The 23,215-nt window shown below is 39.1% G+C and overlaps 1 protein-coding gene and 1 pseudogene across 1 annotated transcript; one reads left to right on the plus strand and one right to left on the minus strand.

Moving 5' to 3' along the window:
* Positions 1-3,728: 3,728 nt before the first annotated feature.
* Positions 3,729-4,833, plus strand: LOC112637580 (protein ANTAGONIST OF LIKE HETEROCHROMATIN PROTEIN 1-like; the record flags this gene model as incomplete). Its single annotated transcript, XM_025407628.1, has 2 exons — positions 3,729-4,165; positions 4,309-4,833. Coding segments are annotated over exons 1-2 (936 nt in total), but the record flags the coding sequence as incomplete, so codon positions are not given.
* A 973-nt stretch (positions 4,834-5,806) lies between these two features.
* Positions 5,807-7,105, minus strand: LOC112637586 (annotated as a pseudogene).
* Positions 7,106-23,215: the final 16,110 nt, after the last annotated feature.

Raw genomic sequence — 23,215 nt, forward strand, 5'->3', positions numbered from 1 at the left:
AATCTTAAATAAGGTGAGCGCACCGCGCCCCTGCCTCTGCCCGGCGGGTGTTCTGCCGGGCGGCAGCTTCCAGCGGATGTTATGCGGGGAATCGTAACGATGCACCGGGATGCATCGTTACATCCTTTCTTCTCCTGTTTTCTCCCTTTCTTCCCTCCCCTCTCTTCCTTCTCTCCTCGATTCTACCGCTCTTTCATTCTTTCTTGACAGCGCCTCTACCTTCCTGTCTTCCTCTCGTACGTTTCTTTCCTGTTCCACTATCCTCTCTTCTTCCCTCCGTCTCTTCTCTACCTTGCACTATCCTTTTCTCTCCTAACCTTTTCCTTTTTCTCCTCCTGTCTAACTGCCTCCTTCCTCTCCAATCCACTCTCTTCATAACTCCCACCAATTCTTCTATCACTCTTCTTATCTCTTTTAGCTCCTCCACTACTCCTCCACTTTTCACCATCTTCGCCATCCTTTCGCCTTTATGTCTATTACCACGTGTTCCCTTAACTCTGCCTCAATACATTCATTGACTTATCGATTTCTCGATCACTCTCTCAACCATATCCGTCTTCTCGCGCCATCTACCTTCCTTTCTCTTCTCCCACTCACTGCCCCCGCACTTCCTTCTTCCTCGATTCCTCTATCCATCGATCTGCTATCCTTCTGCTCCAACGCCTTCTCCGTTCTCTTCTTATCCGCTCCGTTATTTCTGCTATACCTCTCCCCTTCTAGCGTTCCCTTTTCTCAGATCCTTCCTCTTTCCCTTCTCTCCGATTCACTTTCTTACTCAGCACTTTTACATTACTTTTCACTTCACCCGTACTTTCCTTCCGCTTTTTTTCTATCACTGCTTCCATGTTCTCTTAATCCTCTATTCCTCCCCTCTTCATCCCCAACACTCATCCCTTTTTCTCACTCCTATCCTCCTTTTTTTCCTCTTCATCTCTACCTCTTTTCCGACCTGTCACTCTCCTGACCCAACTTGGCCATCTCTCCAAGAATCTTTTTGTATTCCGATAGTTTTTCACAATTTATCCGGTTACGATTCGCACTTTATTATCGAAGAAATAGCCACAGCATTCGAAGGAAGAGTCGAGTTACTTCCGATAACCAAGGAAAAATATATTTCGTTTACGAAAAATGTTGACCTTAAGGAAGGCAATTGGAAAAATCCTGTAAAATTACGCTTCATCGATTCGTACAAATTTCTTATATCGAGTCTCGACAAATTGGCATCTTATCTAGACAAAGATAAGCTCAAAATTTTATAATCGGAATTTCAAAATTTATCTGCAAGAAATTTTAGTTTATTAACACGAAAAGACGTCTTTCCGTACAAATACGTCGACTCGGTAGATAGGTTGCAAGATACGCGTTTATCACCGCGCGAATCGTTTTACAGTTCCTTGACAGGCGAAACTATATCCGAGAGCGATTACGCGCACCCCGAGAACATCTGGACGCGATTCTCCATTCAAACGCTGGGCGAATATAGCGACATGTATCTCAAAATCGATGTCTTGTTATTAGCCGATATTTTCGAAAAAACTTTCGCGATAGCTACATCAAAAATTACGGACTCGACCCCGCGTATTACTGTACTCTCCCGGGATACACGTGGAACGCCATGTTAAAGCATACAAAGATTACGTTCGAGTTGCTTACAGATATCGACATGGTCATGTTTATAGAACGCGGTATACGCGGTGATCTGAGCCAATGTTCCAACAGACGCGCGCGACAACGCGCGCGCTAATAACAAGTACATGCAAGAATCGTACGATCCATCGAAACCATCGTCGTACTTGATGTATTTTGACGTTAATAATACGGATGGGCAATGTGTCAGTCGTTGCCTTACGCCGATTTTCGATGGGTCGACGACGCGTCGAATTTTGACGCATCATCTATAGCGCTAGATTCGCCTACGGGGTATATCCTCGAGTACCCGCAACATCTTCACGATACGCACACTGACCTACCGTTTTGCCCGACGCGCGACAAGCCGCCCGGTAAGCGGGAATTCAAACTGCTTGCAACGTTATACGATAAGAAGCGTTAGATGATACCATAACCTACAGCAGTGTACGCGTCACGGCCTTCGTGTAACAAAAATACATAGAATTTTACAGTTTTCTCAATCTCCATGCTTCGAAATTACATAGAATTAAATACACATTTCAGAACACTCGCGAAAAACGATTTCGAGAAAAATTTATATAAATTAATTAATAATGCGGTGTTTGGCAAAACGATGGAAAGTGTGCGGAATCGTATCGATGTAAAATTATTAACAAAATGGGATGATCGGTACGGCGCGGAAGCGATGATCGCGAAACCGAATTTCCACAGCAGAAGCGTTTTTTCGGAAAATCTGATTGCGGTAGAATTGCGCAAACTCGAGGTGAAATTTTACAAACCGATTTACGTGGGTATGTGCATACTCGACATATCCAAGATGTGTCTGTACGAATTTCATCACGAGTACATATTTCCTCTGTATCGCGGCAAATGTAAGATCATGTACACCCACACAGACAGTCTCATGTATCACACTGAGTGCGCGGATGTATATAAGAAACTGAAGTACTGAAGCGCGATATCGCCAGATTTGACACGAACGACTATGCGGTGGACAATGCATACGATATACTATATCGCTTGTAAATAAAAAAGTGCCGGGTCTGATAAAGGATGAAAATAACGGCGCCATAATGACCGAATTCGTCGGGTTCAGGGCAAAGATGTACGCGTTACGAGTGGACGGAAAGAAAGACATGAAGAAAGTTAAAGGCGTCAAAAGTAATGTAGCGCGTAATATAACCTTCGAAGATTACACGCAGTGTTTAAACGAAGGGATCGAAATGACGCGACAGCAGTCGTGTATAAGATCTAAACTGCACCAAGTGTACCGCCGCGAGACGAAAATTGCTCTGAGTCCGTACGATGACAAGCGATATCGTACCTGATTCGACTGACACGTTACCATGGGGGCATTATACCTTTGTAAAATACATGTATATATTTTATTTATTATTGTATATATTTTGTACATAACCATGTATATTTTGTATTTTTATATTTCATATAGTTTTATATAATACACATCTTACACATTTATATTTCAAATATTTTTATGTAACGCATATCTTACATACTTATTAAATATATTTAAGAATGCGAGGTGTGTTCAAAAAAAGGTGACTTTTCAAATTTCGCGGGCTACGTACATTCGATTTTCGAATTTTTTTTTGTTATGTTGGTACACATATCCCCAACATATGTTGACATTGTGTGCGTTCGAAAATATGTTTGGTTGGTGTTGAGAAAAAAGATAAAGTTGGCAGTATTGAAAACTTCCAGTGCTGCGTTTCGTTTCTCCCACTGGGATCATTGGGATTGTATTGTACCGTATGTACAATATATGAAAGTGTTGCAATTATATTAATTATTATTATGGAACAATATATTTTACTCGAAAACATCATTTTTGAAACTTCGAGTAGTTCTTTTCCAGATAGTGATGATGATAATGAAGAATTACAAAAATATTTTATTCGAAAATAGAGGTAATAACAATAGAGGTGAAAGGAATATAGTACCAAAAATAACAGATTATTTGGAAAATGTTGTTACCAGATATACAAATATTGAATTTAAATCACATTTTAGGTAAATCATGTCACTTTTATTATAATTATAGCATTATTAATATAAAACACACGTTCATATTAATAATAATATATGTGATGTTATTTGTTACAGGATGGAGCGTAATACTTTTTATTTTTTATTACATTTAATTGGACCCCAATTAGAAAACTTTCCATTCATAGGAAGAGAACAAATTAATTCAACAAAACAGCTATTAATAGCTATTTATGTTTTGGCAACACCAGATTCTTATCGCTCTATATGTGAAAGATTTAATGTTGCCAGATCAACTGCATGGTTTTCCATCAAAAGAGTTGTTCGAGCATTGTACAGCCTTCGAAATTGTTTCATCAGATGGCCTAATTATGAAGAAGCTGAAACAACATGGACAAACATGCAGAGATTGTATGGATTTCCAAAAGTTCTAGGTATCATTGATGGAACACATATAAACATTGCTCGACCAAAAAGAGATGCTAATAGTTACATTAACAGAAAAGGCAGATTCTCTATGCAATTACAAGTAAGGAAAAATAAAATTATTTTCAATTAAATATACTAATTTTAAGAAATAGTAAATATTACAAACTCTATTAATTTAAACTGAATGAACAATATGTAGAAACAGCAAATTGTTTGTTAAGAATAACTATATTTTCTTTCTAGGTAATCTGTAAACATGATTTATCTTTCATTCATGTCTTTGCTGGAATGCCAGGTTGTGTGCATGACATGCGAGGGTTTCTTTATTCTGGTGTACAACAATATTGTACTCCAGAATTTTTTCCTGAAGACAGTCATTTATTGGGCGATGCAGCGTATAGTATACAAAAAAATGTCATGGTACCATTCTATGATAATGGTCATTTAACTAGGAGACAGAAAGAATTTAATCGTAATTTGTCATCTGCCCGAACAATTATAGAAAGAGCAATCGGATTATTGAAAGGACGATGGCGTTATTTATTGGATAAGTTGCCAATGACAAGGACAGATTTAATTCCATATTACGTAGTTAGTTGTTGTGTATTACACAACATTTGTTTATTAAAAAATGATGCTATTGAAATCCCTGTTGTTGTGCCTGAAATGCACAACAATGAAATGGAACTGTTAGCTATCACTAATGAATTGAGAGAAGAAGGAAATGTAAAAAGAAATCGATTAATGGAAATAATTGCAAATAATAATTTTCAACATAAGAATTAATTTTTGTATGTATATGTAGTGTGTGTGTGTGTGTGTGTGTGTTTATATATATAAATATTTGTAAAATATATTAATTTTTATATAGCATTCTTTAAAATGTATGACAAAGAAATAAAATAAAATGAATTGACATCTTAATATTCATTATTAATTTTTATTATATTTAATTATAAGTAACAAATAAAGAATTTGAACATTTTAATAATAAGCAATAGTATTTTAAAAAAACCAATACATCTTGTAAATAAAAAACAAATTATTACATTTTGACTTGTAGTAGATATGTAGAAACTAGATTATTTGACAAATAAATACAATAGTTTTTATAATAATAAAAAGAAATAAATAATCAAAAGAATGAAAAAAGTAAATAAAAAGAACAGTCAATTAATTTCCTTTAGTAATCTATCACAACACTATTAATAAATATATAATAATAGAATTATTAATAATATCACAATCTGAGTAGACTTATGCAGTTTTGTAAACTTACTTAGGCCCAGTTCCACAATCCAGTTAATCCGAGTTTAAGTAGTGAATGGACCAATCAGGACCCAATTTAACATATTAAACTCAGATTAACTCGAGTTGTGGAAGCGGGCCTTATAGTTTTAATTTGTACTTTTTCTTTCTTAAAACTCTTAAATGAATATGTGACTTATATACACTTGTATACACAAAGACAATCTTCGTATGTACATTTAGGTCCGAATTTATAGTCGTTTTTCAAATCTCAATATGCGACAATTGCATTGGTTGAATATGATCTTTAAGAAATTTTTAAATCTTAAGATTTGAAAACGATTATGAATTTGGATCTAAGACTTGAGACATCAAACAGTTATTGTGTCACAAGAGATTTAGAGCGCAAAACATTGTTTAAAAATTACTAGTTAGTCATTCTGCTAAGACTGCATCAAATAATGTTTATATCACTTTCTTGAAAAATTTCTTTTAAATCTTTTAAAATTTTTAATTTTTTTGTTCTATAATTAGCAGTGTCTTCTCGTTTTAAACGTTTTTCTTCCAGTGATGTCCGCAAATAATTTGCTCTTTCTTCGTGTAATGAGATTTTCTGTCGTTCTAGAAAAAATATTGTTAATTATAAATCTAAATAACAACAAGAAACAATAAAATATACTTTTTTAGTTACTAATTGTTTGATGATTCATTGTCATCGAATAATGACTTTTCAGGTTCTCGGATATTTGATCCCGCTACAGATATTGGTTTTACCCATGTTTTATTGGAAAAAACCTCATCTAATGACTAAAATATACATATTTTAAGAGAAAAAGTTATGATTTATTATTTATATTTTATTTAATTATAAAAATTTTCATTATTAGTAGCAAAACTAAACAATTGTTATAATTCTGAATATTTTTTTTGTTATAATTTAGTACCTCTAAATATATCCATTCTTTTCTATCATTTCTACTTTGAGCATTGTGATCGATAACTTGACGATATCGTCGTTTTAAAGTGTCCATTTTATTATAACATTGCGTGACTGTAAAATTATATTGTTTTTCCTTCATGCGTTGGGAAATTAGATTCCACATTTTCTTATGGGGTCCTTTACCCAACATATGCGACTTTTCTTTATATAATGAGATCAACAAAAGTATAGCATTATGTGTCCACTTATCAGTTGGTTCTAAAAAGAAAAAAATAAATTTAATAAATTTAATTATTTAATAAATCTTGCTAGTTTTCTGCAATTGTATAATAATTTTAACATACCTTTATTTAACATGTTTGTTTCATTCTCAATATCTGAAGCATTGTTGTTTGTTTCTTTTTGATCAGTATCAGTATCTGACAATGAATCGTCAAGTTGTATGCTAGTATTTATATTTTCTACATTTGTTTTCGAACAACTGGGTTTATCAATTGTGCTCAAATTATGTTTGTTAATTAAAACTGTATGTTTTGCTTTTTGTAGCAAAGCATTAGCAAATGTAATATCTATATATAAAGAAATAACATAATATATATTAATATTTTTAAACAATGCATAATAATTATACTATATAATTAAGAAAAGGAATTATGTAAAAAAATGTTATTAAATTTATTTAGTTATGTCACAAAATAGTTAACTATTTAATATTGAAATGTACACACCTGTATAAGCGCGATTATAATCATCTTCATTAACTTCTATTTTATATTCTATATTAGTTGTTTCATCAAGTAACTTCAATTGACAAATGTTGTGTTTCTTAATTAACTGTAGAGATTCATTCATTTTTTAAAGATATGTTTAACAATAGTAATAATAAGAGAAATGATCTGTAATGTTATACAATTATGTTATATTTAAATGTAAAAAGCAATAATTTATGAAAAAAAGAGAAAGAGAAGTAAAGGTTAGAACAGATTCGTTTTACTGTATTCAATTATAATTACATTAATTATAATAACTATAGCGTATATACCTATTTATATATGTATACAAATAAAACATATTATTATAAAATATATTTAAGTACTTATTTACCTCTTTTAATATCTCAAGTAGTAAATTTTTTAAATCCCAGTGATCCCAGTGGGAGAAACGAAACGCAGCACTGGGAGTTTTCAATACTGCCAACTTTATCTTTTTTCCCAACACCAACCAAACATATTTTCGAACGCACACATTATCAGCTGTTTTGCATGTTTGGTTTGTTTTTCACAGATATAAGGGTTAGACGTGTTTTGATGTGCTTGGCGATTTTTTGCTATCGAAAAAAATGGATCAAAGAATCTGTATTAAATTTTGTGTGAAAAATAAAATTAAGTGCTCTGATGTACTTAAAATGTTGACTGCGGCATTTGGCGAGTCTACTCTGAGCAAAAAAATGTTTACAAGTGGTACAAGCTCTTCACAGAAGATCGAGAAGATGTTAATGACGATGCCCGCCTTGGACGCCCCAGCACGTCAACAACCGATGACAACGTCGAAGCAGTGAAGAAAATTGTTATGGAGAATCGTCGAATCACTATTAGAGAAGTTGCTGAGGATGTCGGCATATCGGTTGGCTCATGCCATGCAATTTTTTCGGGTGTTTTGGGCATGCAACGTGTGGCGGCGAAGTTTGTTCCGAAATTGCTGAATTTCGACCAAAAACACGTCGTTGCTTGTTCGTGATTTTTTTGGCTAAAGTCAACACCGTAACCATGCCTCAGCCACCGTATTCACCGGACTTGGCCCCCTGCGACTTTTTCTTGTTCCCAAAATTGAAAAGACCCATGAAAGGACGGAGATTTGCCACGATTGAGGAGATAAAGACCGCATCGCTGGAAGAGCTCAAGACCATACCAAAAAGCGCATATCAAAAGTGCTTCGACAATTGGAAAAAGTGCTGTGTATAATGGCACAAGTGTATAATATCTGAGGGGGATTACTTTGAAGGGGACATAATAGATATTGATGAATATAAATAAATATTTTTCGAGAAAAATAAAGTCACCTTTTTTTTAAACACACCTCGTATAAATACATATATGGTATTATTGAAAGAAATATTAATAAACATTTTTATATTTTATATATTTTTATGTATATTTTCATTTCTTGAAAAATGAAAAAATAAACATGTATAAATTAAATCACATTATCCTTATGTATCCAAGAGTTGTGCGAATTGTCAAATCCCAGCTATTTCACGTAAACCTCGTCACCTCTCCTGCGCAGTACTTTCTCCATGAGATACACGTATAATTCGCGCGATGCAACTCGTTCTCGTAGAACGCTCCAGCGATAGGTTCTTTGCGATAATCCTTAAGTAGATAACTTACGGGATTAGTATGCTTTTACAATTTTAAACACCTCGGTTGTCCAATTTGGCGTGTAATCCTTCTCGAAAACTGTCTTGTACTTGCTAACGTGTACCGAGTCACCTACTTTGAATTTCGCCGGACCCGCGATATTCACACGGTTGTATACAGTAGCCAAGAGTCTTTCAGCGATCGCGGGGGTAACGTCGACGAGTCGCATACCGATCGTTCGATGCTTGCGCGCGTTGTAATCCGATACGAGTCCCGGCAACGCGTTGACCCACTTGTAAGATCCGTTCAGCATAAACATCTTCCACATGTCGTTTTTCAGCGTGCGATTGAATCGCTCAATGATCGATGCCTTCAATACCGAATACGTAGAATAGTGATTGATGTCGGTTTTCGCATGAGCCGTTGCACATCAGCGTTATAAAATTCCTTCCCCATGTCGGTTTGTATGTTTTTCGGACACCTCTTGCTATCTCGAATTATGTTGGCGATAGCGTTAGCTGTCTCGCTTCCGCCTTTACTGTTGAGTGGTACGGCCCACGCGTACTTGCTCAACGCATCGATGACTATGAATATGTAGTTGTAACCTCTGTTGAAACGAGAGTACGGACATCTCAACGATGTCGGCTTGTCACAGGTCATCGTATCCCAGCACTATGACGTGTCTTCGGGAGAAATTTTTTCTCGCCGATGCGTGCAGGTCGTTCACCAACTGCCGTTTCTCTAAACTATGTTGTTTCTTCGCTTCCTCGGTTATTCCCGATCGTCGATCCATCGTTGTTTCGATTCGTCGATCAAATGATACGTGTATAACCGTGCGTTTTATTATTCGTTGTCACTCTAGCCGTTCGATTGCCGTTCGTTAGCCGTTCCTTAGCCGTTCACTACCGTTCGATAGCTGTTTGCTAGCTGTTCACTGCCGTTTTTGAATCGTTTGTTGGCGGGATAGACCCTGTTGATAGTCGTTTTTAAGTAGTCCGTAGCCTCGTTCACAGTCGTTTCTGTTCATGAAGCATCGAGCAATCGTAGGCGATCCAGCTCGTTGGGATCGTCCCAGTGCACGTAATCGATCTTATTGTCACTTAGCATCATCGCGCGAGGCGTGAATACTCCCGTTCCCGTTTTTTTCTTTTTCGATTCGATCGACATCAACGGTGTGATTATTTGTTTATACTTGTATCCCTTGTTGCTCTTTAATTGACCTTGCACATCATATAGACGTTTATGCGCACTTGTGTCGCCATCAATATGCTCTTATATTTTTGCACATCGTCCTCAGTGTATATGACGTCATCGGGAATTCTCTTGAAGAGCAACTTGTATAATCTTGGTGTACCACTGTACCTCACTTTGTCTATAATTATAAAGTCATCTTTGTCAATGTCGAATCGTTTGTTACCGAGACGCATTCATTCTCGTCGAAATAGACACGTGATCGATCGCGTTTTTTCTTTCGTCGCCGCTGGAAGAGCGCCCATGTACTTTTGTCCCAGTGGTCCCAAGTGCTCTCGTAATACTTCTTGACCTTCCGATGTTTGTAACATGTTTCGAATAAATGTCTCGAGCGGGTTGCCCGTGGTTTCGAAAACATTTTCGATCGCGAGTGATTCGGATATCGCGGGTTGCGCGATTCTCGGTATCATGGACGGTGTAGAGGTTATCGGCGGTTCATCCGATAAAGCATCCGATAGATCAGATATACGCGGCATCGATAAATGCTTCGCCTTCAATCGTTTCCTCTTTTTCGGTGTCGCATCCTCCTCCTCCTCCTTCTCCTCCTTGTATTACTTAATGGGTAACGTTTTAATCTTCGCGCCAGCGTTTCTCTCCGCTCGTTTTTCATCGCGATTGTGCTAAAGTTGTCGACGATCTTTTGCAGTGGCTCGATAATAGGCCTAAAATGGGTCGCGACCGCGATATCTTCATTGCTCTTACCTCGGTCTTCGAAGCGCGATGTTTCTTGCGGATCGATTCGCTCGTTTTCTCAATCTCCCGCGCAATCTTTTCACGCTCGCGAATATTATCGCTTCCAGCCATGTTGACGGAATTTTACCCTTTTCGACGGAATGTCAACAACGACTAATCGTTTTGTGGTATCCCGAACACGTTAAATCTGTTTCTGTATCGCCCGTAAGCGCGCTGTCTTTATCTATCACTAGGAATCCATACTTTTGCTGCCAACAAGTACGACATAATTCAAACAATTAATAATTCAACAACTAAAATCCTCGTACGACATGTCGGTATTCACGTGATCGTTGTACACCTGTTTCAAATTTGTACCGTCCTGTTTAAACAAGATCAGCAGGTTCGCGTTGTCGCGTATAAGATGTTTTGGTATTCTCGCGTACGTCTGATAGAGATAGAAGCAGTCGACGTTTGAGTGACGACCCATTGAAAAGTACTCTCTTATCGTATCTTGCTTGTCGCACGCCACGTCATCGAATACAAAAATCGAGTTTGGACGTGCCTCGCTCAGTGGAATGACGTCACTGTTATTCGAGAACGTAAAGTAGCCGATTTCGTCGATCGGCGTCAACAAATTCTCCAGATATCGATATTTCGGCTGTTACAGCGACTTCGAGTACACGTACACGAAACGTGTGAACTTTCCAGTAGACTTATCAGAACGTTGGTTTTACCACAATTCGAGGGACTGCAAACGATCGCGCGTATAGTAGTCGGTAGCATCGTATCGTGTCTGCGCATTTCCGCGTTGTCCCCCATTGATCGTAATTTATCGTCGCAATTCGTCACTCGTATCGTCAAAGGCTGTCGTACGAACCGCATGTTTTCTCTTTCGAATCAATTTTGCGAATGATCGCGAGAGGGGAGACCTATTTATAGAGGTGTCTCGACTCGAAACCGCTCAGTCTCAAAAATGTTTCTCCTTCCGAATGAGAGAGACATTCTCGGGCTTACCGCCAAACAACTGCAGTATATCCCAAAGATTCTTTTACTGCAAAATTTCGGTGATTACATGGAACGATTGTGGGACAATCTTCCAGAATACATAGTCTGATCCGGAAGTTCGACAATATCGTTCGTGCGTGCGACATTACAACTAGCCGTGACAGCGAATGCACATCGACAGTCCGTCTTCGTTGATAAAAGGTTGCGACGTATGTCAGCGAGAATCGTAAGAGGCAGCGGTCTCTTAAATCGTGCGATAAATGCGCTTTCGATCGAATTCCATATTCCCGGCTATCAGTTTTGCGGTCCAGGCACGCGGTGCAGAAGCGGTTGCAGAAGCGATTAGCCAGAGGCGATCGAGGTATAAATTCATTGGACGCGGCATGTCGCGAACACGATATAGCATACTCTCGGAGCAACGATCTCGCCGAGAGACACGCGGCTGATGGAATACTCGCCGAGAAAGCGCGAAATCGTATCGGTGTGAGAGATTCGACTCTCGGTGAGAAAGCCGTCGCCACAGCTGTCTGGGCAGCGATGAAAGCCAAGACGAAGCTCGGTATGGGTCTGAAGAGGACGAAGACGAAGAAGAAGAAAACTGCGAAGAGACGGATACTTCCGGTAGCGAAATGCGGCGGCGTATTGCTGATTCTACCAATGCTGGGTGCGCTCGGATCCCTGATCGGCGGAGCGGCGGGTGTAGCGAAGGCGGTAAACGACGGAAAAGCCACGCAACATCAGATACAAGAGATGCTACGTCACAATCGCGCCATGGAAGGTCGCGGATTATATCTCGCTCCTTACAAACACGGACGAGGAGCCTCAACAAAAAAAGAAAAACGTCAGAGAGACGCTAAAAATGCCGCAGAGCACAACTACCAACATACAATTACTACAACTGGCGAAACGTATGCGCATTCTATATTTTAGAGGCGTTTTCATGCGCAATTCTTTACCGATCGGTGGTATTTGTCAAAATGAGAACGGCATCGTAAATTTAGATAGCGTCGAAGAACCGGGTACTCATTGGGTAGCGTACGCAAAGAGGAAGAATCGCATTATATATTTCGACAATCTTCGACCAACGAATTGGTGCGATATTTCGGATGAAACGTAACGAAGATACAGTACAATCACACACCTGTTCAAACTTATGATCAGAGCATCTGCGGACAATTGTGCTTACAGTTTCTTCGAACGATCGATGCGTGCGAATTTAAAGACGGATATCGCGCTATTTAACTCAGTATTCGTTAAACAGTCTTGTCGACATGTCTATGACAGTCACGTTAACTGGGAAGAGTAGCGTTCTCGCGGCAAACTTCTTTCCCACCGTAGATTTGAGCGACGACGAATACGAACTCGGTCTAACGGATTTTGAGACTTATCACACGATACCGAATGTGAATTCCTCGAATAATAAATTTTACTTTGGCAAAGACGACGCGGAAATTACGATTCCCGAGGGATCGTACGAGTTGTGAGATATACATGAATTTTTGAAACGTGCAATTTCACGGAAACATCGCGATAAGAAACACATTGACGGCGGTGACTATGAAGATGGTGAATATCCGATAGTGCTCCGCGCTAATTACAATACGATGAAGAGCGAGATCAAATGCGCATACAGATTAAACTTTAGCAAACCCGACAACATTGGATCGCTGCTAGGATTCTCGAATCGTATTCTCGAGCCGGGAAAATGGTACGAATCGAACATGCCGATTAACATTATCAACGTGAATATTATCCGCGTAGAATGTAACGTGACCGCGGGCGCGTACAACAACGGCAAACTCGTTCATACGATACACGAATTTTCACCGAGGGTACCGCTGGGATATAAGATATCGGAAACGCCGACGCAGATCATTTACCTGTTGATCATCGCGCAGAGCATTATTTAACGGATTTAACGTTACGCATTGTCGACCAGAATGGACGATTGCTCGATTTTCGAGAAGAAGAGATCACCGTAAGATTACACGCACGACGGCTGCGGCGATAACGTACGTATGCGACGTATGAGATGCTCGTGTTGAACGGATTGAAAGACGTGAGAGATAACGCAATCTTTACGAAACTAGCGGCCAACAACAACAACATCGATGTTTGCTAATATCCAATCATCCAAGAAAAAGAAACTCAACGCATCGAATGTTGCGTTTTTGCAATCTTTGAGATTCGCGGTGCGAAACAGCTGAACGATGACCGACATTCTCAACATCGGTGACGAACCGATCTTTGACGATCATATCATCAAGATCGAGACTCACACGTACAACCCGTTCGCCAATACAACGTTCGAATACAGTGACGAGATAAGAATACCCATACAACAACAGGATCTGTATACGCTGCCGCATGAATGTTTCCTGTACACCGAGGGACAACGAAAATCGAACAGCTGATAGAGATGTGATACTGGGAAATAATTGCGTCGCATTCATATTCGATGAGATTCGATACGAACTCGACGGTATTGAGATTGATCGCAATAGGAATGTAGGAATAACTACTACGCTCAAACACAATGTAACAGTATCATCCGATAGAAATGTGGTTATGATGAATGCCGGCTGGGATCCGATGACCCATGCGAATGGACACTTCAATTTTTGCGTACCGCTCTACATGTTGCTGGGATTTTGCGAAGATTACAGACGCGTGGTGATTAACGCTCGTCACGAATTGATCTTGATACGATCGCGCAACGACAACAATTGTCTTTGGAAATTCGGCGCTGGAGCCTGTGATCAACATATTCAAGATACAATGGCGAATGCCTCATGTGCTGTTGAGCGAAATCAAAAAGTTGTCGATGCTGCGTGCTCTGGAAAGCGGACGATATCTCAGCATGGCTTTTCGCTCGTGGGATCTTTACGCTATTGCAGCTTACAACCAAGCATTCGTGGGCTATTAAAACTGCGATTCAGCTGGAGAAACCACGATACGTTATCTTCGCTCGGCAGACAGGTCGGAAGAATGTCATGTCTGAGGATGCTAGTCGATTCGACAACTGCAAATTGATCAACGTGAAACTCTATCTGAACTCGGAATGTTATCCGTAGGACGATATGAATCTGGATTTTCAAAAACACAGATGGTCCATTCTGTACGACACGTACGCGCCCTTCTGCAAGATCTATTACGGATACGAATATCACGAGCCGAGTCCCTCTCAGCGTTTCTACTTAATGTCCGTTTCGTGATTATCGATTGTTCTCGACAAAACGAATCGGTCAATAACGCAACCGTGGATGTAAGATTGGAATTCGAGTATAAGGACAACATGTCGGCAAATACCACTGCGTACTGTCTCATCATACACGATCGCGTGATCCAGTACAATCCATTGATCAACGTTGTACGCAAAATCACTTAAGTGTTTGCGACAACATCGACGCAAGAAAGAGGGGGAAGAGGAGCATGATATAAATCAAAGTGCTGCGAAATTATTTTAGAGCTTTGTCATTCCTCTCGACTGACGTATCGAAGAGAGAGAGATGTCATGTCTGTACCAACGTTTGTGGATCTGCAAGGATTTGCCATCGGCAAACTATTCTTCGTGAAGGAAGCGACAGTCTTGAAAAAGGGATATGTTCTATCGCATTACTTTTTCGCAAGTCCCGTACCGTGGAGCGTGCTTACAAAATCTGAGCGATGTCAAGTCTTATGGTTGACTAGAAATCATCACGGATTACAATGGGAAGACGGAAACGTTCCGTATGGTTTGGTTCAGCGTGCAATTACAACAGCTATCGTTGGTACGATACACGAAGAAGAAGAAGAAGAAGAATTGTCTGTCGTGTACGTTAAAGGACTTGAAAAGCGAAAAATGGCTGGCCTAGACGATGCGGGGAACGGCTATATTATTGAAACCTTGGATGCGGATTACGAAGATATCGATGCTCTAAATAAATTAGATGATACGAATAGTATGCGATGTGGAACATGTTAAGAATTGCGCATTAGAAAATGTATTCAAAATATTTAACTGGTGATCGCGACGCCAGAAAGAATTGCCAGAAAAATAAAATATGTAAACATTAATATGCGTTATCTCTTATTTCCCTACTCTAATCCTTTGCTTGCATTTCTAAGAATTCTTCTGTTCGAGCGCCTCCTTCTCCTAAATTCCAATGCGTTAGAAGCATTGATCCCCCACCACTACATTATACTTTTGGTAGATGAGCGTCGGGTATAACCGACTAATTCCTGTACGATCAGTGTCGCGTTAACCGCTCGTGGATTCACTTTTCATAACCTCCCAGAGAAATGTACTACGTTGAAAGAAGCAGCAGCAGCAGCGGCATCGGAAGACACGTGAATAATTACGTGCCGAGTCGTGATAAAACTTTATCGTTTGAGAACAAATGCGACGAGTTTCGTTTAACATTTTTCTATTTTTCTATTTTTCTATTTTGCTATTTTTACAAATTGTATTATTAGTATTACTTAATTTTAATTTTTCCCGTAGCATTTCGTCGGAGCGTCGTGCGATTCGTATACTAGGCAGACGATACGCATTGACAGCTACGGAATTCAAATTCCTCGAAATTGATATCAACGTGAGTCCGCCGAATTACGTGAAGATTGCCATAGGAGATCATCGGGGAAAGGAACTGATATTATCTCTCAAAACGTGGAAGGGACTCTGTGAGTAATGTCATAATATTCAAAATCTCCTTTGGAACGACTCTCACGACATCTATTTTATAAGCGTTGGACCGTTAATAGTGCGAGTTCGTACAATTAACAACGCTAAACTCATAAGTCTTGAATTTTCATATGCATGATGATGCTCGAATCAACGTTACACCGTATGTTCGATCTCGATGGTTGCATAGATGTGTAACGGAGCACCTTTCCCGACGCCGCGGATCGGCTCGCCGGAATCAGGGTTCGGGAGAAGGGGAGGCTCAGGCTCGCAAAGCACCATACAGTTCTGGGCGAAAATATGTTTATTTAAGAAAAAGAACAGATAGATGAGAGTTTCGGGTGGTAGACCTGTACAAGTATGCTAGGCTTGGTCTTTACAGGAAGCCGTGACGGAGCCGCGGATGCGGCTTCAATTATACTAAATCTAAGAGCTAACGGGTATGACCTAATACTAATCGAGATATTTACAAAGCCTATGCTACAAATGCGCGGACGGTTCTTTCGAACGCGGATCGCGGAGAAACCAAGGGGGTCGCGTGCGGTATAGCACGGACGCGGGCCTAACAAGGCCTGCCAACCGAGGTCGGCTGAGGACAGGAGAACCCGTCCTCCGGGTGACGTACACGGGTGCCCCGTGGTACGTCGGGATACTGGACGTCGGTAGCAACCGGGCTCTAGACCAGGGGAATTAAACAGGACCCCCAGAATAAACACGCGGACGACGGACGAGCAGTTTAACGGGCGACCGTGACGAAAGGTCGGTTGAGGATCTGGTAGGAGGAAAAGAAAGAACGAAAGAACAGTTTATTTCGCGACAGTGTTATTCCGCGGAGGGCCGTGAGATATGCTGAACGGGGGGGGGGGGCGGTCGCTGTCCGGGCGGCGTGGATCCGGTTGTCCTCCGGGAGCTGCGGTGGTCCCTTCAGGTACCGTGGATCCGGCTGTCCTCCAGGGGTTACGGCGGCGGTCGTTCCTCAGGTGGCGGTGCTCGTCCACGTAGCCGGGGGGGGGGAAGAGCCGTAAGAGGGGCCCGTTGTTACCGGAACCGTGAAAACGGCTAGTTGTTCCAAGAGCCGTGAAAACGGCTAATTGTTCCAGGAGCCGTGAAAACGGCTGTACAGGATGCGAGCCGGACAAGTCCGGACGTCGGTTGAGACCGACCGAGTACGGGAGCCCCGTACCCTGGACCGGGTCGTCCGTGGCTCGACGGAGAGTGGATCGGAAGTAAGCCGGACAATTCCAGACGTCGGTTGCAACCGACCGAATACGGGAGCCCCGTACCCTGGACTGGATCGTCCGTGGCTTAACGGAGGGCTTCTGGACGTCGGATGCAGCCGACCGGGCACGGCTAAGGCCGTGCTCTGGACCAGAAGCAAGGATGGAAGAGGAGTTCGGTAGGCTTCGATTGCCCAGGGTGCGCCCTGTGGCTTCTAGCGTCCCGAGAGTCGGGACAGGAATAGGTACCGGTCGGCCGGAGCGGCCGCCTTATATACCCGGCTAACTACCCCTACTCGATATCCCCACGCGGTCATGCGCGTAGTAGTGGGGTAGAACGCGACTCTCAGTCCGCGGCTCCCAATTCCGCGGCTCGGTCGAGGTGCTCAATCGGCGGCGCTTGGCGCCAAAATGGCGCCGCGCGGTCTCGTGCGCTAGTAACGGCCTAGCCGTTACAGATGTAACTTTTGATCGATTGAATAAAGTGACCGAGACAGTCGATGTCAAATTTACGCAATTCTCCAATGTCGCGTCCACTGTAACGGATCCTAAAGAAGTATCAAATGTAATACGCGCTAACGATGCTTTTAACAAGCATCAACTCGTCAATTGCGAGCTGGCAGCTTTAGCTTTTAGTCCATATAATATGTAAGACAAAAATATGTAAAAACAAGAATAAAGAGTTTTAAGTTTACTATATCATGGTGTACTTTTTTCGCACATATTTCCATCCCTTGCGCTATCTTTCTCGTGCTAGTTGTAAGAATTTATCGTTGTCTCGACCCCATCATTATTCTCGTTCGATATTATCGTTCTCTCTCTCGCATGCATTCTCCTCGTGCCATCGTTCCCTCTCTCTCGCACGTGTTCTCCTCGCATGCGTTGTCTTTCAAAGAAATGCCGCTGTTTATATTGTTTATAAACCGAACATATTCGCAATACTGTATCTGTACTTTACCAACCGGGCATGTAATATAATATTGCGATAAAACATCTAACACGCGCCGCCTCCGAAATCCCCTCCGTCCCGCGTGACGTCATTCCCCCGCGCCTCCGTAATCCCCCTCGCGTCTTACCCTCCCCTGAGAAGACCTGAGTTAGAACCGGCCCTATTATCCTACTTAATTTTTTTTAAATGTTTTTAGTTTATATAGAATGGTTTACAATTATGTAACTAAAAAATGTTGGGAGAAGTCAATTGGTCGAATAGTTTTTTCTCTATTTTTCCCGCAATTTTAGAAAAAGTGGTTTCGAGAAAATCGCGTTTAAAGTTTGCAGTACTAAAAAAGAATAATTATTGGTAACTTACAATTAATCTGCTATATCAGGTCCATATAACGAGTCTTCCGCTTCTTCATAAAACTCCTTTTGTTTTCGTAAAGCTTACGAGCTATACGAGCCTTTTTTGTGCTGCTTAGTCGGCGCTGCTCCTGTCTCGTAACTCGTTCTTCATCGTATTTGTCGGCGAATTTTTTACATTGTTGATCAATGTTTATTTCCAGCAACATCATTGTTTGCAATATAGTGGAATATTCCTTCATTAAAGATTCCTGCAGCAATAAAAGTGACGATTTCAATAATTTTTGAACCAGAATTCAAATGTTTCGGAACGAGACGCCAGATTGTTGAATTAAAACTCTCATTATTACTCTACATTAGAGTTTTGCATATGTCTGACTAAGTATCTTGTTAAAAATTATTCTTTTGACAATTCTTCATAAATAGGAATAAAATGTTTTTTAATATCTGATGTAATAATTCGAGAGGGATGGTCGTAATTTTTTTCTTCACTTCTGGCTTCAGCTTTGCACCATTCGTACCAACTCGGCTTCTATTGGACAATTTTCATGCCTTGGTTGTTCATTTGTAGAATAATAGTGATATAATATTGCCATTGCAGCTTTTTTCATATTCATCACGAGCTCTTTTTTTTTAAATTTCTTTGTAAATCAATCAGCCGTTTCAACTACACTTACACATATAAACACACAGACTTTCTGTATATGAACACTGACTTAAATATGCTTCGACAAACATTTGCCGAGCAAAATAATACCATACCAGAAATCAAAAGATGAAGCACAACCTTAATTCCTATCGCGTGCTCCTATACTTACGCGCACCTACATTACTCTTCAAACTATAACTATAAAAATATTTCGAATTTCGCTCTATAACTTTACGAGTATCTTCTTTGAAAGTACTACTATCGATTAAAATAAAAAAATGTTAAATATGTATAATAACGGATTCAGCCTCAATGACCTTGACCTTGATATATGTTGTCAAGGTCACTGTCCTGAGTAACATTCAAAAGATTTTAGCCATCGCTCGTTATTTATTAAAAAGTTATCAAAAGAATTTCACAATTTTAATGCTTTTTATCTCTGAAAATATTGATTTGAGAAATTATTTTCAATAATTATTATTGATAAACAATAAAAAGAACTTAGACAGATAGATTCTCACATAATTTATGTCACAATACATTTGTGACGCGTACGCTCCTGAGCGCTCCTTAATTACGAACGTTTGTTGACGCGGTTGCTAAGGTGTGAGCGGTAAGGGAGGAACGGTAGGCGGGAACGGTAGGCGTTAAGAAATCTGGCCGAAAGTTAACTAAATAGAAATTAAATACAAAATGCTGCTTTACGAATTTATAAATCTAACGTGTAATAAATAGCAACTTATCGAATATCTGAGTGAGAAAAAAGTTATTCTTCGTAAAATAATGTGTCCGCAGTGCAGTACAATTGTAAATATACAATATGAATCGTATGTACATATTTTACACTGCACAAATAAATAGTCAACTAAACAGGGTTATCCAGATCACAATCCCTGTTTTCAGAGATAAAAAGCATTAAAATTGTGAAATTCTTTTGATAACTTTTTAATAAATAACGAGCGATGGCTAAAATCTTTTGAATGTTACTCAGGACAGTGACCTTGACAACATATATCAAGGTCAAGGTCATTGAGGCTGAATCCGTTATTATACATATTTAACATTTTTTTATTTTAATCGATAGTAGTACTTACCTATTATAAGCAAGTTCGAGAACGGAAAAGACAACGAAAAACTTGCAATTTTAAAATCAGCATATTTCATGGAACCTGGTTTGCAAAAGGATATTTGAATTTAACAAATATGTCGATTTATTGCTTACTTTTTATATATGCATCCACCACGTCAAAATTTCTTAAAACAAGAACTACAGATTACTGATCATACGTAGTTGACTGAACTTATTTTTGTCGTAAAGTATTATAAATATTAAACATTATTGATTAATATGCGTCTATTACATACTTGATAAATATATTTTTTCATTCTTTTATCTTTTTATGTATTTCTTTATTTGTTACTATGAACAGCTATTAATACAATGGGTTACTGATCATCAACAACAAATCGGCGGACAAGATATTATTATTGAAATAGACGAAGCAAAATTAGGAAAAAGAAAATATAATAAAGGTCGCGTTATTAAAGGCCAATGGATTTTCGGAGGAATAGAGCAAGACAGTGGAAAATTTTTCATCCTTCCTTCTATGATCACTCAAGTGATACCTTAATTCCCATTATAACTCGATACAAAGCGGCAGGATCGATTATTTATTTGGATTGCTGGAGAGTATATAGACAGTTACAAAATTTGCCTTATCAACATAAACTTGTTGCCTTATCAACATAAACACAACAGGCGCTCACATCCAAAATATAGAACGTTTGTGGCGCGAAATGAGAGCATTACCACGTTATGGTATATGTACTTACCACTATGAGGCATATTTTACAGAATTTATATTTAAGAGACGTTATAAATTCAGCGAACATCTTGATGCTTTCTTTAATACGAGGTCTGTAAATAAAGTAATGAGACTTTTTCGAAATGTTTTTCTGTGCATTCGATTACGGAGTTTTTGACACGAAAAAATTCTGCCGAACATTTCTGCCGTTCCCCAGCCCCCGTATTCGCCTGACCTGAGTCCCTGTGATTTCTTTCTCTTCCCGAGATTGAAAACTCATCTCAAAGGACACCACTTTGATACGACCGAAAACGTAAAAGCGACTGTAACCGACCAGCTAAAGGCCATTCGGGTTTCTGAGTTCCAGCACTGCTATGAAGACTGGAAACAACGTCTCAGACGCTGCGTGGCTTCCCAAGGGAACTATTTTGAAGGAGAGTTAAAACAGAGTTAAATTATAGTTAAATTATAAATAAAAGTTCATCTCAAAAATGTCTCATTACTTTATTTACAGATCTCGTATAATGAGCAAAACATATTCACTATGATTACATTATAATAATATTGTAATAAACTCTATTTCATTATATAATATATATAAAAATGTATTATTAATTTCTGAATAGATTTTTTCCCCGCTTAGAAGTAAAAATATACTTTTTAATGCAAAGTGAAATTTTATATAAATTTAAAATGTAATAAACACGAGTTGGATTAAGTTATATCTTCTAAAAGTGAAATCTTCTGCAGAGGTTATAATTTGCAAATGTATGTGTACACACACATACACACACGCGCGCGCGCACGCGCGCGGGGAGTGTAAGGAGGGTCTTGGGTCCAACCACCCCGCCGGTAGGCAAGGTGGACCTTCTTTACAATTTACAGCATATATTCATTGTAATTCGACTCTTTGCAATGCATCCCCTACCGGCGGGGTGATTGCGGGAGGGGAGGCCGAAGGCCCCCTTGCACCCCCCGCGCGCGCGCGCGTGCGTGTGTGTGTGTGTGTGTATACAAATACATTTGTGATATTTTTTAATTGTATTAAATTGTATTGAATTCTATATAAACTTAAATTGTATTAAATATATTTAAAAATATATGTAAAATAATTAATTTTTTATATAACAGCTAAAATAGTAAGTTTATGGAAAAAATGCATATAATCTTTTTTATAGAGTTTTTCAGCGGCTTTATTTATTGCTTAAAATTTTTTTTTTAAATCAATATTTTCAGTGATAAAAAGCATTAAAATTGTAAAATTCTTTTGTTAATAACTTTTTAATAAACAACGAGCGACGCTTAAAATCTTTTGAATGTTACTCAGGACAGTGACCTTGATTTAAAAAAAAACACTGACCTGATGGAGCAATTCTAATGTCAGATTTTAATTCAGCGAGCCAAAATACATAAAACTAGCCTACTCAGATCGCCAGCACAGGGTACTTTTTTTGTGAGCTTGTGTTATTAGAGATAATTACACTTTGTTCATTTGGCAAATGTACTGGTAGACAAACAATAGCATGACTTTTTTCTTGCACTTTTCATAATTTAGTTCATCTTCCAGATGATGTTGCATACAGGGTGAATCATAATGGTAACAATCTTTTACCATTAGAGGTCAATTACCGACTGCAATCAATTGAATGATTCATAGATGACAGCTGCTTGGATCGATCGTGTCTGCAGTAACGTACAAGCGAGTTAAATACTGTGAATCAAATAATATACATATTCTATGCATACTTTTCTAATATATTTAACTCTTTTATGTACATATTTTTCTTTTTACACGGTTTTTTTCTAATAACGCGATTTCTTATTATTGTGAAACATATCTGCCACATAAAAAGAGATATCTTTTGCATTCGTGTATATTTTAATACAATTTTTAATATAAAAGTATTCTTTTTTTATTAAAAAAATGCGTAATTCTACTTTCTACAAGAAATATTCTGCTGTAGATATTAAGAATGTAAAAGTTATAACTTAGAAAATTAATAATAAGCAGGATAATTCTTGTAGAAAGCAGAATTACGCA

Source organism: Camponotus floridanus, unplaced genomic scaffold (assembly GCF_003227725.1).
Source record: "Camponotus floridanus strain SB8 unplaced genomic scaffold, Cflo_v7.5 scaffold180, whole genome shotgun sequence".
Taxonomy (NCBI): domain Eukaryota; kingdom Metazoa; phylum Arthropoda; class Insecta; order Hymenoptera; family Formicidae; genus Camponotus; species Camponotus floridanus.